General features: G+C 36.2%; 2 protein-coding genes across 5 annotated transcripts in view; one reads left to right on the top strand and one right to left on the bottom strand.

The window, feature by feature from the left end:
• The window catches only part of SIDL (SIDL trafficking protein particle complex subunit 10), a 437,479-nt gene that overhangs the window by 57,947 nt on the left and 362,222 nt on the right, over positions 1-17,310 (top strand). The gene's annotated exons all lie outside the window — the stretch shown is intronic.
• Positions 2,837-4,378, bottom strand: LOC136774413 (uncharacterized). Its single transcript, XM_066728694.1, has 5 exons — positions 4,203-4,378; positions 3,868-4,089; positions 3,242-3,532; positions 3,028-3,158; positions 2,837-2,960 (listed from the first exon to the last, which is right to left on the bottom strand). The coding sequence occupies exons 1-5, from the start codon at positions 4,278-4,280 to the stop codon at positions 2,837-2,839; spliced, it is 846 nt and encodes a 281-aa protein (XP_066584791.1). The 5' UTR covers positions 4,281-4,378.

Genomic DNA, 17,310 nt, shown 5'->3' on the forward strand with positions numbered 1-17,310 from the left:
AAATAAATATCATTGATAATGTAGTAAATTAAATATTTTATTATAAACTCACATTCATTTCTTCATTCTGTGCTCGCAGAGCGTTAATTGGTGTTCTAGACATCATTGCTGATATTAAATTATTTACTCTTTTCATAAAAGCAATAGTAGCATCGCAGTCTGCTAGACCTGGGATCCCCTCATCTTTTAAAATTTTCATGGAGACTTGTGAACGCTCTGAGAATAACTGTAACAGAATTGAATATTTCATAATTACGAATATTAAGATAAATTGTGTATACTTACATCAAATGCCAATTTTACGTTCATTTTTTGATAATGCTTCGGTCGAATATGTTCTGGCTTTAAAGATGCAATTCTTAAACTTGCTATGGTTCGCCCTTCTGCAGCAACAACAGCATCCCAATGAGATAATTTTATGATGCCATCTGGAGTCTATAAATGATTTTATTTTTAATTATATTCATTTGAAGTGCCAAATTTCTAGTTAGACAAAATGTAAAGATTACCAAAGTTTCAGATCTGCTGATAATATTATTTCGCATAGTTTTAATTAGATGAGGAAAATCTGATAAAAAAAATAATCTTCGGCCACTTTCTAAAGCGTTGTCAGTTGCTTCGCTGTCTTCCGAATCGATCTCTTCTAAAACGTCGCATGGATGCCTACTGCTCACACATCCTTCATTTACACCTAAAGATGTCCAAACTTTCCGATTCCATGAAGCCCCATCCATACAAACTGCATCTACGTTAAAACCTGAATTTTCTAGTAGCAATATGGCCTCAATGATTAATTTTTCCAGAGCATCACTCGTAACGCAATTTTTACTTAAAAAAGCTCCTATTGCTTGAACCCATGTACCTCGAAATGGTTGGTACATGAAAATTAACGCATGATCTGCCATTTTTTTTGTTTGGAATGCAGGAGTTTTCTCGCCAATGTATGTAAACCCTTTGAATTCTAGGAGTTTTGAATCAAAATGGATAGCTTCGTTCAGCTTCATTTCATCAAGTAATAATGTACCTATAATAGAGAAAAATGAAATAAACCTGCAATAACTTAGGGTGAGTCCTATCAAGACCTGTAAGATAAAATATTTTACCGTGTAGGATTACCAATTTATTGTAAGTTATTTAATCAGTATACGTATTTTCCAAAAATTTGCAATCCTACATAATGAAATTTTACCTTACAGGTTGTGGTAGGAGTCACAATTAGCTTATAGAAGTTTACATGAAAGTTTATAATAAAGCAATAAACAAAAACCTCGTTTATCCACTAAATTCATTTCAGAAGATTTTATTTTCAAACAGTGAAAAATTGAATCTTGAAAACCACAATCACTACTTATATTCTTTAAATGATTATTTAGTGTTGTTATATGCGGGAGTGGCAAAATTTCACGGGAACGTAAATGGTTATAGGCACTTTTGCTTTTTATTCTTAGAAGAAGACAATGATATAACCATTGTTGAGAATAACGTCTTCCCTTTGAGCTCTTTACATTCGCTGACATTTGGCATACCTTCACTAATTCTTGTTGTTCAATCGGAAATTTAGAACATTCTTCCTGAAATATTTCTGCCTTTGAACGATCATATTTTTCCTTATTTTCTTTTATTATGCCTTTATACAAATTTACCTATCAATTAGAAATACAAAGTTGAAATTAAAAATAAAAAAATTAAATTAATTAAAAAATTTGTATTAATTATTTAAGTATATTTTAATCTAAATGGAATTCAAACATTTTTTTATAAATGAATTAATCAATTAATGTAAAAACCATATACTCTTTAAGAAAAAGCACGAATAAGCTATAATAAATCTATTTTTTATTAAAAACAAATACACCTATTTTAAATTTGGAATTTTGTAATATTATTCATAAAAAGAAAAACAATGTAATATACATTTTACAATGCTTTAACTTATTCTTTTATTTGGTGAAGCTGGTTCAGCTTGGTGTTTGCAGTGACTGATCAATATTAGTTGTTTTATCCCCTCATAGTCATCTTCTCACTTTATTTTTTTATTAAATAGCATAATTAAAAATATATTATTTTATTAGTCGCTGGTGGTTATTAACCGAAGTGGACTGTTTGATATTTTCTATTATGAAATTGTTATGCTATTTAAATAAAAATATAAAGAAATTTTCTGATTTCCAATTTGTCAAAAATCTATATTAGATTTTTCAAAACCCATCCCACGGTGAAAATTTCTGCAAATGTATTAAACAAATTATAACCTTATATTCATTAGTTCTATTATACAGCTATATAATATTAGTGGACTATTGCCTAAAAAAAAATATAAGGGGTTAGTATTTTTTTATCTTGAACTAAAAATATCCAGTAGTAACCAAATTTATTTGCTAAAATTTACTTCATTAAGATTAATTTATTCATTTTATCAAACCATTGTTAAAGAATTCAGGCCGTGTTCGGTTATTATTGCAAGTAAGTTGCAAGTAGAAATTCATAATTTTTGTCGCATAAAATATAGATTCTCGGTACTTGAAGTTTACTTACAGTAATTACCGAACACGACTTCAGAGATACTATATTAATGCAAAAACATTATTTGGACAAAAATTAAGTACAATAGCTGTGCTTGAATTATATATTTTGTCCTTAAACGAGTTAGAAAAATACTCATTTTTATTGTTTCATTTATAAAAATAGTATTTTAGTGATTTTACTAAGTTTTGGTGAATAAATAATAATAAATATAATTTCATGATATAGGATTATTTACCTTATTTTGTAGGCACCGTTTTTCTCTACGACATATATTGTATTTAACTTTAAAATTCATTTTTTTAATTCCTTGTTATCGTTTCTGTTTTTTTTGTAAATCTTTTCGTGCTAATCTACAACTAACACAACGTTGGAATCCCATCCATTTTTTGTACTCATTTTCCTGATTCATAATTGCACTACAATTCAGTGAATACCTGCAAAAAATATATAATATAATATTATATATACAGAAAAATGTACTTATAAGTAATATATAATCACTTTTTTTCTTTAAATCCTGTTCCTACACAAATTTTTAAATTTTCTATGCTACGTAGCCAACTTAATACATCTGCTCTGTTTGTAAGCTGCACACTTATATCTTTTATTACTGACATTCCAGGCAATGAAACCTGAAAAATATATTGACATTAAATAAGATTAAATGTTACTTCCTATATTTCTTATAATTTAAAATTTTATTTCTCATACTGACCGTAATTTTCAAATCATTGCTTATATTTACAATAGATTTTATCTGGAAGTCAGTTTTGCTTATATGCATGTATGCTATAAAGGTGTTTGGCTCAAAAATCCAGGCCCACCCCTCAATATTTATATCCTTTATAATTTCTACAATCTCTTCAAAAGTTAAGCACGTAGAATTTCTATTATTTTCTCTCTCATAGTTGAGTTCTGCAGCTTCTTCGTTATCAATATTTTCTAATACATTCATGTTTTGTGCTATTGTAACAGGTTCTTCTATATTTTCATTTATATCCAACTCCTGCAATGACAATATGATTTAAAAATGAAAGCTAGAAATAAATAAAGTGATATAAGTGCTTAAAAATGAAAAAATTAATTTGCAATGCACCAAATAAGTAGTAGATCACATATTGAATTAAGTATGATTATTGATGATATAAATTAAAATAGTAAAAACTGTCATTGGAAAAAAAACATTTACTCCACAGTACTCACTTTCAGATGTCAAATATTTAGTAAATACAATACATTTTATGAAACACGAAAGATTAGATAAATGTAACCAAAACTAAGTAAAACGTTCTATGCAATATTCTTCTTAATTCTATTCCTTATGTATACTTTATACTATACCATTGTAGTATTTGTGTCATTCTTTATATAGAAGGGTACAGCATTAGGTTTCAGAGCTTTCCTTTCTCGCTGCATTAAATCAATTGTTCCATCAGGTAAGAGTGTCGTATAATTTTTTAAAATGTGTGTTCTTTCAAAATGTAGCTCACATATACCATCCTTTTCAGTTAGATATTTTGAGCATTTTAAAATATTTCTCCATGTTGCTTGACGGATTGGACACTTATACAAATCAAAAGAAATAAGCATAATTTTATTGATTCAATTTTCCATTTTAAACATTTTTATTTTAAATAATCATACAGTAATTATTAAATTAATAAATATAACTATACCTTTGGAACTTGAAAAATGGACACTTTTCTTCCTTTCAATCCACTTCTGCAGTTGTCGACTGCACATCGTTTCCCCATTTTAAAAAAATATAAATTTTCCAACTTTGTTTAAGTAAAAGCTATACAAAAAACAACCAATTTTGGAGCGATAAGTGAATTTTTAAACACGGCTCGAGACGCTGTCTACAATACAGGCACAGTGGGCGCAGAGCACTACAACTACGTAGATAGGATACTTAGTGGCCTGGCCAGAATGGTCCTAAGCGATATTAACGCCCCTATTGGAACTAACATCTTGACCATAATTCAGCGTGTAACTTTAACATCAAAATAGCCTGGAGTTATACCTCCTGGGCTCGACACTCCATGCTCAGTACAAATATTTATACAGGGATGTTCAGATAATTCGTATCAAGGGGTGGGGGCCCACTTGAAACGAGTCGAAGCCTAGCAGTAATGCCTATGCGCGTGATTGGCCGATATGAGAAAGTGAAAGGTTGATTGGGTAGGGAGGAGGAGAGCACGCTACGCGTGACGTTTCTCTGTCACTCCTGTTAGTTCCCTCTCTTTCTCTCTCTCTCTCTCTCTCTGAAACGTAGCTTAGCTAGATTGGCTGGCTGCTAGAGTGAGATGCTATTAGAAATGAGCGAAAGGCAGCGATTTTACGAGATGGAGACGTACACTATTCAAAACTGAATCATGTACAGGTATAGTTTCTGCTTCCCTATACTATCTTGTAGCAAAAATGCTTCTCGCAAAATTGATTCATGTCCCATCTCAACTCCTCTATACTATCTTATAACAAAAGTTTACAGACAACAGCAGACGAAACGCGACATCAACAAATATGAAGATGACGTTTCGGACTTAGTAAAAGCATTATCCAAAAAGCATATTATTTATTTTGGAAACGTAGAGATGTCGAAAAATGGAATGGAAAATAATGCAAATATGTATAATATTATTTATCAAGTATAAAAGGGAAGAGGTCGGATGCAATTTTCAGCCTATAAAGAGGAAAAAGCATCAGATAAGTATCGGGAGCAGTAAATCAAAAGGAAGATTAAAGAATATTTGGCCTTGTTAAATTAGTCTTTCTTCTGACTTGCTGCTCCCGATACTTATCTGATGCTTTTTCCTCTTTATAGGCTGAAAATTGCATCCGACCTCTCCCCTTTTATACTTGATAAATAATATTATACATATTTGCATTATTTTCCATTCCATTTTTCGACATCTCTACGTTTCCAAAATGAATAATATGCTTTTTGGATAATGCTTTTACTAAGTCCGAAACGTCATCTTCATATTTGTTGATGTCGCGTTTCGTCTGCTGTTGTCTGTAAACTTTTGTTATAAGATAGTATAGAGGAGTTGAGATGGGACATGAATCAATTTTGCGAGAAGCATTTTTGCTACAAGATAGTATAGGGAAGCAGAAACTATACCTGTACATGATTCAGTTTTGAATAGTGTACGTCTCCATCTCGTAAAATCGCTGCCTTTCGCTCATTTCTAATAGCATCTCACTCTAGCAGCCAGCCAATCTAGCTAAGCTACGTTTCAGAGAGAGAGAGAGAGAGAAAGAGAGGGAACTAACAGGAGTGACAGAGAAACGTCACGCGTAGCGTGCTCTCCTCCTCCCTACCCAATCAACCTTTCACTTTCTCATATCGGCCAATCACGCGCATAGGCATTACTGCTAGGCTTCGACTCGTTTCAAGTGGGCCCCCACCCCTTGATACGAATTATCTGAACATCCCTGTATACTATTTTAAAGGCTATATACTATCCATTTATGAAAAAAAAAAGATTTTTCAATTTTTTCACAAGACTCCCACCTAAAATACCTTTGCTTGTAAATTTTCGCGACCAATCCTCAAGTTTCCCTAAGGCTCAGCATCATCTCTGCGTAATGTTCATTGGTAAAATTCAACATTTTACCTACCTACGTGTTTTCGAAATAAAAAGATGAAGTACCTTCCGGTTTTTTCTTCCGATGCGTTGTCATTTGTCACGGTAATAAATAATCAGTCTTTTCGGATCTTTCGGATAAAGTGGAAGTGAACTGCATATCACGGAACATAAGTAGTGGTTCATATTATTTTCAAAATGTTGAATTTCATTAAAGCAGAGTACGCCCAAATGCTGCTCATCTTGGGAGAAGTTTGAGGAGTGGCGGCAGAAACAGCGAGTATTTACAGAGAAAGGTATCCAAATAGTCGACACTCATTTAGTAAGACGTTTACAGATCTTTAACAAAGATCGATAGAAACGGGTACATTTTTGCCAAGACAAGAGAAACGTGGACATAACGTACGTGACAAACGCGTGACGGAAAAAGTACTGAAATTAGTAGAATCTGACTCGACAACAAGCACTCGCCGGATAGCTCGAGAATTCAAAATCTCGCATATGAAGGTGCATCGAATTCTCAAGGCTGAGAAATTGTATCCATATCATCAAATACCCGTTCAAGATCTCTTGGAAGGTGATTTCGCACAACGCTTTAATTTTTGTCGTTAGCTTCTGAGGCAATCAGAAATCAATCCTGATTTTTATCACTGAATTTTATTTACGAATGAATCCCTATTTACTCGTGCTAGAACATTCAATTTTCACAACTCTCTACACCTACGCTAAGTTTATTTCACATACCGTATGTGTGAGAAATTGCCAGCATAGATGGAAATTGAATGTTTGGGCCGGGTTAACAGGGACTATATGATCGGTCCGGTCATCCTTGCATATAACTTAAACGAGAAAGCATATGCGAGATCCCTCAGGGAATATTTCCATGTGTTGCTTGAGGATGTACCGTTAGACCTGCGGACCGCAATGTGGTTTCAGCAGGACGGTGCACCACCTCATAATACTCGACGAGCTTCCGCGATTTTGCAAGTTTATTTTCCAAATCGATTGATCGCTTCTCGAGAACCTGTGCGGTGGCCCCCTCGCTTTTTGGCTTTGGCATCGCTGCACTTATATTTTTGGGGCCACCTGAAACATGAAGTTTATATTACAGAGCCTGGCTCGCCGAAAGTAGCGCTCGAATGTTTAAAGATGGCGATTGCAAACATAGACGAACTTACGATGGACAACGTATGGACAGAATTGCTGCGATGAACGCGATTTTGTATCGATCAAGTGGGAAGACATTTTGAACAGTTTTTAAAATAATAAACAAAGGGCAACGATTTGACATGACTGACGTGTCTGACGTGACTAACGAGACAAAGCGACTAAACATTGCTTGACGCGACTGACGAACGAATACAGAATTGGAGTACTTTCCATGTAAATATTAGCAGATATAGTTCTGGCGAAAGGTAAGTCTTCTTTACTTAATAGCATATTCCCCGTCGAAATGATAGCTTTACTGCTAGGACTATGTCAGTTTTCTTCATATAATGCAATATTGTTGTTTATAATTTTAGAATTAATAAATAAGTCATTGAGATTCTGTTAAATATAGTCAGAAAATAAATTTCATGCGGTGCTCAGATCAGGATTGTAGAAAGTTCGGAGGTAATATTTATAATCGGCGTAGTTGCGTGCGTGTGTGTATGTGCGTGTACGAAAATACGGATCAGTGGAAAAGTACAAACTTCTGTTGTTTTTTAAAGGTGAACTGTCAATGAAAGTGAGAGTAAAGTAATTTTTCTGTTGATTCAAATCCCTGATTTATCGGTTTAAATTTAATTTATCTCAGCAATGATACTTTTACGGATGCCATAGTATAGGACTTTTCGACTTAGTTTAGCCTTAAAAATATGTGGTTAAAATTAAATGTATCATTGCTGATACACCCTGTATATAAAATGTGTTTGAATATGATTCTTTGTGGTTTCTGTTATGTTTCGCAGGTCCAATTTTTTAACAAAGCTGATGAACTACGTCCAATGAATCAATAGAAATGAGACAAGGCTATATCAATTCTTCTGCTATAAATTTTGAATACCCATGTAGAAATGAAATAGAATGATTAAAGTATAAGCATTGTTAATCAGGTATTATTTAAGATTTAGATGTATCATTTTGATAATTTGGTAGTGATTTTTCAAACTTATTGTATTAAAACTTATTCACTTGGCTGTTTTAAGTCCAGTAAACGTTAAAATATTTGACTTCCAGTATTCGGTTTGGATAACTGTCCTACATTATAACTGAAAATGAAAAAAATCTTATACATATGTTGGTTCTAAGTAGGGTACAAGATAATGAATTAAACTTTCAATATAATTCTCATTTCTTTATTCAGATTACGATTATATATTATACTGTGAATTATAAATGATTTATCGCAATAGATATTTTACAAATCAAGGAATATGATAAATATACTTCTTTTATTTAAAAAAGTAACGATTTTTATAAAAACATCAAGGCTCGCGAATAGAGTCATTTTAAAAAGCTGATGTATATCTGAACATATTCAAGAATGATTTTTTACTATTTTTGACATTCTTCAAGGCTTAACGCTCGCACCAAATTTCTAGCGACCACTAAGCTCAAAATATCTGTCTTTTCCTCGAATTTAATTTGAATGATTTCCATATGTCTTGTAATGAAGTTTTCTCGTTACGTACGCAAGATACCGAATAAAGATTATAAAAGCTACCCAATTGTGGATATTATTGATCCCTATATTACCGATTCGTGAGATAGGCTCTCTAGTGGATTATAACTAACGTCCAGGATGGAGTCCGTTGACTGGCAGAGACCCAGATGAAAAGACCGGCGCTCCAAGTACCGATGTCCAGGATATCCTAGGAAGTAAGGCAGGGACATGCCAAGCAACCTAGGTAACCTGAGATAAGGGGAAGCGGCCTCGGGGAGTCCTAAAATGTAGTTGTTTCTATAAGTCCCCACGAGCAGGGGGAAATAGAACATTAAGTCTGACTTGAACGATGGTTATACGGCTTAAGCGGGCTGCGCAGTACGTTGAGCGCTGATTGCCAATGGCAGGCAGTCAGGACGAGACTTCATGAATGTGCTGGTGTATCGGTGCGTGCTCTGAGGTACAATGACCGGCAGAAATGGCATCCCTTGATGCGTTTAGGAACCGCGTTTTAGGATCCTTCACTGTATACTCTACTCTGCTAGGCGGAGATAGGAGAATGGAACGCGATAACTGTAGTAGTTCGTCTATCTCGCTCTGAATGCGTGAGTGCGAGAGAGAGAGAGAGAGGGAGAGAGAGAGCTTTATACGGCATAGCAGGGCAAGCCAGGCGTCCCAAGGCTTATTTCTATTTGTGCCATTGCCTATGGCTATCTCTCTCGATCGGTAAGAATCATTCGTCCGTCCTTGTTTAGGTCAGTTCTACGCCAATGGATACTTTCTAAAGAAGATTTTCTCTGGCGACACCATTGAAGACTGCGATTACAGCGGTGATTTTAAAATAATGTGCACCTGTCACTGTCAAACGTCAGTATGAAAAATTATTGTCGCTTACAGCGTTTGGTGCAATTAACATTATAAGTCAGGATTATTATATGATATTCTGTAATTCACACACACATATATATATATATTGTGACGCTACTGGCTATCCTTCGGGATAGTATAGAAGGGGAGGGAGGAGTGATCCCTCACCGATCGCGTTTGCGTCCCAATAGGCGACTTCCTACAAGACCCGGGCGCCTTCGATGTACTGTTAATAATACCCGAATATTTATTTATACAGAGGGGGTTCTAACCCTCGTACGCGGCTATCGGGAATGGGGTGCTAATACAATAAATCTGCAACTTCGGTTAAACTCTCTTTATTATAACTGCGGTACCCAATACAATACTCGGTTCTCTTTACACGGTATTGACGGGTTACGCGAAGCCCTAATGTGTGGACGCGGCCTAAGTAGTGCGGACGCGGCTGAAGCCCCGATGACGTGGTAGCCAGTCTCGCGCTCGAGCCACTAGTTGGCGCTCGCGGCGGTCCCCACCGAGTCGCGCGGTACTCGCGCGCCACCGGTGGATTCCTAGGCTAACCACGACGCGACGCTACGCTGATAAGTCCCTATTCCCGCGCGTGCGCGTCACCCGACGGTTATTCGCACTCACTCCGTTCCCACGTACTCAAACACAACAACGACCCGGATTGTTTACTCTCGGAAGTCTAAGGTCGCGAGTCCTCCCGATAATTATACGAAGTCCGCGGCCTTGAACTGCCTGAAGGGAACGTTCCTGTCAACGGTCACTCACAACGAAACGATATAATCGCGAACACTTTTACTAGTTCGCGCTGTTATACAATAATACGTTCGTTACAGGTCCGACGGAATGACCACTCCGCTAAGTTGCCCGCTTACCCGTGACAGGTGAGCAGGGCCAGCGGTTCCCTATAAAACCGTTCGGTGCTACGAGCCCTAAAGCCCTAGCACACCCCGGGACGTCACAGGACTTTAACACTAAACGAATAATCACCCTTACTGCTGCTTTCAAGGGCTGGCTCTCTTCTCTATCTCTCTCTTCTCTTTCTCGCTCTTTCCTCTCTCTCTCTCTCTCTCTCTCTCTCTTCGCTCTCGCTCTCGTCTCTCTCTATTTCTCGTCCTTGGCAATGGCCCAAAGGGCTGGTAGGCTCCGCTGTCCGGTATGGGTTGGCGGCAGGGCGGCAGTCGTCGCACTTACTCGCACGTTTTCTCTTTATTCACTTATGCGGCGGCTGCTGTTCTGTCGCAGAATCAATATCGGCGGCGGGGAAAATCCTGGACACTATGTGTCACCTTTGACATCTAAACTACGTGTGTCGGGGCAGTTCGCGGGAGCAGGTAAGGCCCTGCGCCTGTCCCGCCGCTGCCCCGCCGCTGCCCCGCTACACCCATCGCGCGGCACTAGGAAGCCGACAAGTTATCGATCCTAGATCAATACTTATCGGTTGATAACGCCCTAGTTCGCACGCGACCCGCCTATCTAGCGCTTGAGATTAGCAAAGCGCTAGATGGCAGCTATTGTAACGCTGCGGGAACGCAACGTTACAATATATATATATATATATATATATATATATGTATATACGTATGCGCTATCTTTTTTACTCAGCAGTGCCGTATCACTTTCCTTCATCTACTGTAATTTTTATGTTTATTTTAACTAAATAAGATTAACATTTTAAATATATTTTAAATCATAACATTTTTTATTTTCATTTATGATTGTAGCTATTACAGTTTCCCATACAATAATTTTAATAAATAAATACCAACAATAAAATTTATTAATCAACAGGTATATTAAAAAATTATCTCATATTATTAATTAGATAGGCAGTGTTTCTAAGTAATTACATATCTTTTTAATTACTTTTTTATTTATAGTAACCGTAATAAAGCCTTTTTCATTTCGTCCAAAAAGAGTTGACAGCCCAACAAATTTATCTTCCTTATAGGCACTAATAATCATATCATATGATATACCAGCTGCAATAATCTTTTTTCTTATTAGTATTGACGTACATTTATTCAGTGCTTTCAATTTGTGCAATTCATGGGGCACCTGATCTTTGAACGCCTCTTGTTCTTCAAGTGTACTCCAATTCAAACAACTTTCTTCGATTTTTTCATCAGAAATATTATATTTTAATAAAACACCTTTTAGTATACTAACATCAGCAAGGGCATTATGTGATTCTTCACAATTTATTTTTACATCGCGAGCAAGGTTTTCTAATTTATTTTGTCCCTTTCTCTTCTCTACATTGTATTTTGATAGTAATGGTAAGATATCAGAAAACCCCTGCACAACAGATTTATAATGCGTTACCATATAAACTTTTTTTACAGCTAACATCAACCGTGGATAATCGAATTTTCAATTATGAGCTGTTAAGATACACTTTTTTTTCAAATTGTATAAAAATTCATAAAAAGCTAACATAGCTTCATGCAAAGTAAGAGTAACAACCGTTTGCCCATGCAATTGCAAACTCCCATTCACATATCGCAGCACATTTACAGCACTAGCTGCATCATTTATTTTTTGGGTGGGTTTAATATATACTGCAAACTCTAGATCACAATACTTTGCTACTATTTGTAAAATGTCGGTAGTCTTTTGAAAACTCCCAGTTTCAAGATCGAAAAAGCAATAATCTTTTCTTCGTTTTCAATATTTGCAACTGGTAAAAAAGAATCTACAGTTTTAAAAAGTTGGCAATCACTTTCATAAGTTATTCCCTCCAGCAGCTCTTTTTTCTTTTTGAGTTCATCTTTCTTTTTACTTAAAAATAATCATCTTCTTTTGAATGAAGTACTTTGTGATTTTTCGTATCTTTTTCTGTTCTTGATGTCCCCATTAGTACTATATTTCTGAGTATATTTACCTGGAGATAAATTTAATTTTTCAGTTAAGTTAGTCACAAAGATTTCTTCATCATTCTTTTTATTAATAGCACAAGCAACTTGTATATCACTAGATATAGACATTCCATACATTCTTGATTTTGGTGCTTTACTAACAATAACATTATTTAGGCTTTCGTTAGGGTTGCTAGATGCTCCTGCTGAATATGTATGGGCATTTTTTGCCAAATCATTAAATAAATCTATTAATGCTTCAAATAACTTTCCATCTGTAAGTCCATCACCTATATTTGTATGCTTATACGTATCTGGATTTTGTGAATACGAGCACCATGATCCACAATTCTCATGCTTATTGAACGAATGGTATGGAATGTTCTTGATAGCATTAGCTATATTTTCGCTACAACCAACATTCTGTGATATGCTATAATTTTAGCATTTCTGCAAGTATTTAATTGTTGTACTATTAAGCTCTTTGTGATTTTTTTGCAACTTGTACAAAGCGTTTACTACACCTTTACTAGTGTGATTCCTATCCGATTGTTTAACAATTTCGTAATTATGAGCGTTTCTTAAAGCTGCAATAGAGCTGCTATTGTTATCTGTGATAACAATACCAACATCAATATAGCAGTCTGTTAAAGTTTTGTTATAATTCGTCAACTGTACAGCTGCAAAAGGTTCCATAGCTTTTGCGGTGCCACTGAAGTTACGTCAATAATCATGGTTTTTCGCATCATGTCCTTCGTCACACTTCTTACATTTTCTATTCAAAGTTACATATGATATAACCTTCTTAAAAAGAAACCCAATAAGAGAAGGTGTACCAGAGAGACTGTTGTATGATCTCCCTGTACCCCTAGTAAAGCACCCCATGTCCATTGATGCAGCTATCCGTACTTTGTGCTCTGAGGTTATGGAACTTGTTTCAGGTAAGTTAGGGAAGTCCGGGAAAAGGATGGATCGGTCAAGGTGGGACGGTCTGAGAGCAAACATGCAAAATATTATATTATTATAATTATTAATTTCCTTTATTAATTTGAGTACATCATACTACGTTATTGTTGTAGAACTGTAGTAGTAAATTCGAATCTATTAAAATTAATAATGATATAAAAAAATGTATGTCAATTATTGTAAAAATGAAATTTATAAATATACAGGGTGTAACCAGCCAAAGACCGAAAGATTTTGACCAGAGATTCTTGAGGCTATACTAAGTAGAAAAGTCCTATATTATAAGATCCGCAAAAGCATGATTGCTGAGATAAATCAGTTTGAAAGCGAGCAATCAGGGCTTTGATCGAACGGAAGAATTACTTTACTGTCGCTTTCGTTGACACCTCCCTTTCGAAAAACAAAAGAAGCTCGTACCTCTCCGCCGCTCCGTAATGCCGTACATGTACACACACACGCCCGCAACTACGCCGATTATTAATATTACCTCCTAACGTTCTACAATCCTGATCCAAGCACCGTATGAAATTTATTTTTCGCCTAATATTAACAGAATCCCTGTGATGTAATTATTAATACTAAAATGCTAAACAAGTTAATCAGATTCCAGCTGCAACAGCTTAGAAGATGACATAATCCTAATAAAAAATGTACAATTCCGCCGCGGAATGTCCAATGAAGTAAAGAAGACTTACATTTCCTTCATATGAAAAGCAATTTTTATCTACAGGGAAAGTTTTCCAATTCTGTCTTCGTTCGTCTGTCGCGTCAAGTAATGTTTCGTCGCTTTGTCTTGTCAGTCGTCACGTCAGTCATGTCAAATCGTCGTCGTCGTCCTTAGTCTATTATTTTAAAAGCTGTTCAAAATGTCTCCCCCCTGCTTCGATACAAGCTCGCGCTCGTCGCAGCAGTTCTGTCCATACGTTGTCCAGCGTACGTTCGTCTATGTTAGCAACCGCCACTTTTAAACGCTCGAGCGCTACTTCCAGCGAGCCAGGCTCCGTCACATAAACTTCATTTTTTAGGTGACCCCAAAAAAAGAAGTCCAGTGGTGTCAGATCTGGAGAGCGAGGGGGCCACCTCACAGGTCCTCGGTAAGCGATCCATCGATTTGGAAAATAATTTTCCAAAATCGCAGAAACTGGCCGAGTATTATGAGGTGGGGCACCGTCCTGCTGAAACCACATTTTGGTCCGCAGGTCTAGCGGTACATCCTCAAGTAACTCAGGCAAATCTTCCGTGAGTAATCTCGCATATAACTCCCCATTCATTTTCTCTGGAAGGACGAACGGCCCGATCACATGAGTCCCTATTAACCCGGCCCAAACATTCAATTTCCACCTATGCTGGTAGTTTACCACACGTACGAAGTGTGGATTTTCCTCGGCGTAAGTGTGAGAGTTATGAAAATTGAATGTTCCGGCACGAGTAAATAGGGATTCATCCGTGAATAAAATTCGGCGATGAAAACCAGGATTGACTTCTGATTGTGTCAGAAGCCAACGACAAAAATTAACGCGTTGTGCGAAATCACCTTCCAACAGATCCTGAACGGGTGTGTGATGGTACGGATACAAATTCGCAGCCTTGAGAATTCGATGTACCGTCATATGCGAGATTTTAACTTCTCGAGCTATGCGGCGAGTGCTTGTTGTCGGGTCAGCTTCTACTAGATTCAGTACTTTTTCCGTCACACGTCTGTCACGTAAGTTGTGTCCACCTTTCTCCTGTCTTGGCAAAACATTACCCGTTTCTAAAACTCTACGATATGTGTCTGTAAACGTCGTACTGATTGGGTGTCGTCTATTTGGGTACCTTTCCCTGTAGATTCTCGCCGCCTCTGTCGCCACACCTCGAGCTTCTCCCAGGATGTACACCATTTGGCCGTATTCCTCATTCGTGAAATTCGGCATTTTTGACACAAAATTTGGCCACTAATTATATCCCGTGATATGCAGTTCACTTGCACTCTATCCGAAAGATGCGAAAGACTGATTGTTTATTACTATGACACGATTCGGAAGAAAAAACCTAAAGATACTTCATCTGTTTATTTTGAAAACATGTGAGTGGGTAAAATGCCGGATTTCACCAATGAAGAGTACGCAGAGATGATGCTGATGCTTTGAAAAGCTTGACGGGAGGCGGCGAAAATTTACAGGCAAAAGGTATCTAAATCGCAGAAATGTTGTCTAGTATTTTAGTATTAATAATTACATCACAGGGATTCTGTTAATATTAGGCGAAAAATAAATTTCATACGGTGCTTGGATCAGGATTGTAGAACGTTAGGAGGTAATATTAATAATCGGCGTAGTTGCGGGCGTGTGTGTGTACATGTACGGCATTACGGAGCGGCGGAGAGGTACGAGCTTCTTTTGTTTTTCGAAAGGGAGGTGTCAACGAAAGCGACAGTAAAGTAATTCTTCCGTTCGATCAAAGCCCTGATTGCTCGCTTTCAAACTGATTTATCTCAGCAATCATGCTTTTGCGGATCTTATAATATAGGACTTTTCTACTTAGTATAGCCTCAAGAATCTCTGGTCAAAATCTTTCGGTCTTTGGCTGGTTACACCCTGTATATAAAGGTTACATAAAATATTAAACTATTACATGATTAGTCCTATATTATTTGCATAGTGTCTATGCTGTAAAAATCACTAAATATTGACATTATTATGTACATCACACTTATAGACTTACATATATACTTCTACTCATATTTGAAATAACTCATATAGTAAAACTACACTCACAGCAATGGCTCCATTTTCTCGACATTATTTCTTGTGAGCTGTCTTTCTTCAGCAGCTGCTCTCTGACAGCTTTCACGGGCCATTTCCTCAGTGACCTTCCCCACTTCTATTTCATGTGTCTTATATGATTTCCAATTAAATTCAGGTATATTAAGGGCGGAAAAAATCTTATTTAAATGGTTATTGCCCATACCTGAATTTAAAGTGCCTAAACAAAAATGCAGTTAGATTAATAGTTATTTGTTAATTATTATTAACAATGTAGTTATACATTAATGCAACTAATTAAACTACCTATAACTGCTTGGTATTTGTAACAAAATGTAAACTTTGATTGAATGACTTATGTTGCTTATCTGTATGAACGTCAGATATTATTTTGCATTAGCGACATCGAATATAGAAAATTGAGGCTAGTCCAATTTTCTTCTCTTCTTCGGTGTCTTTGAGGGAAAGAATGGCTTTGCACTTTTTGCAAATAAGTTGTTCTCCAAGTGTCTGGATATTAACTATCCTGCGGCCTTCTACGGTTTTGTTTTTTTTTTCGTCTTCAAGGTTATTAACCTCACATTTTTCTTTAAAAATTTTTTTCCCTATTTGTTGCTGCTGACAACGTTTTTTTATAAACTTTATAAGAATCTCTTTTTCCTTTCCAAAAGAAATTTTCCTGCTTTTCGCTTATTTTTGCGATCGGTTACAAAAAGCTCTGCTATGTTGCCAGATTCATGAAGCGTACTACGGAAGTCACATATATAAGTTATTAAATAGGCCAACTAGCAGAGAACTTCACTGTTTTGACTACATGTGTACCGGTAGAACCTCCTTAATGGCAATGTCAATGGCATAACTTTTGGTATTGAAGCGATATATACCCAAGATAAATGTCGGATACTCGCAGTACTCAATACCTTCAGAAACTAAATGTCTGGACTGGCATTGTAAACAACAGTATTGTTGGACCCTTCCTTATTGAAAGAAATGTTACTGCGGTTAAGTATGAATTCATGCTCCAAAATGAAATCGTCCCAGCGATTTACGCAATTGTGGGCAATGATTTTGATCAAACGATTTTCCAGCAAGACGGTGCTCCATTT

This window comes from Prorops nasuta, unplaced genomic scaffold, assembly GCF_024137725.1.
Source record: "Prorops nasuta isolate Cenicafe-Biocafe unplaced genomic scaffold, Cenicafe_Pnas_1.2 PNAS00001, whole genome shotgun sequence".
In the NCBI taxonomy this organism is placed as follows: domain Eukaryota; kingdom Metazoa; phylum Arthropoda; class Insecta; order Hymenoptera; family Bethylidae; genus Prorops; species Prorops nasuta.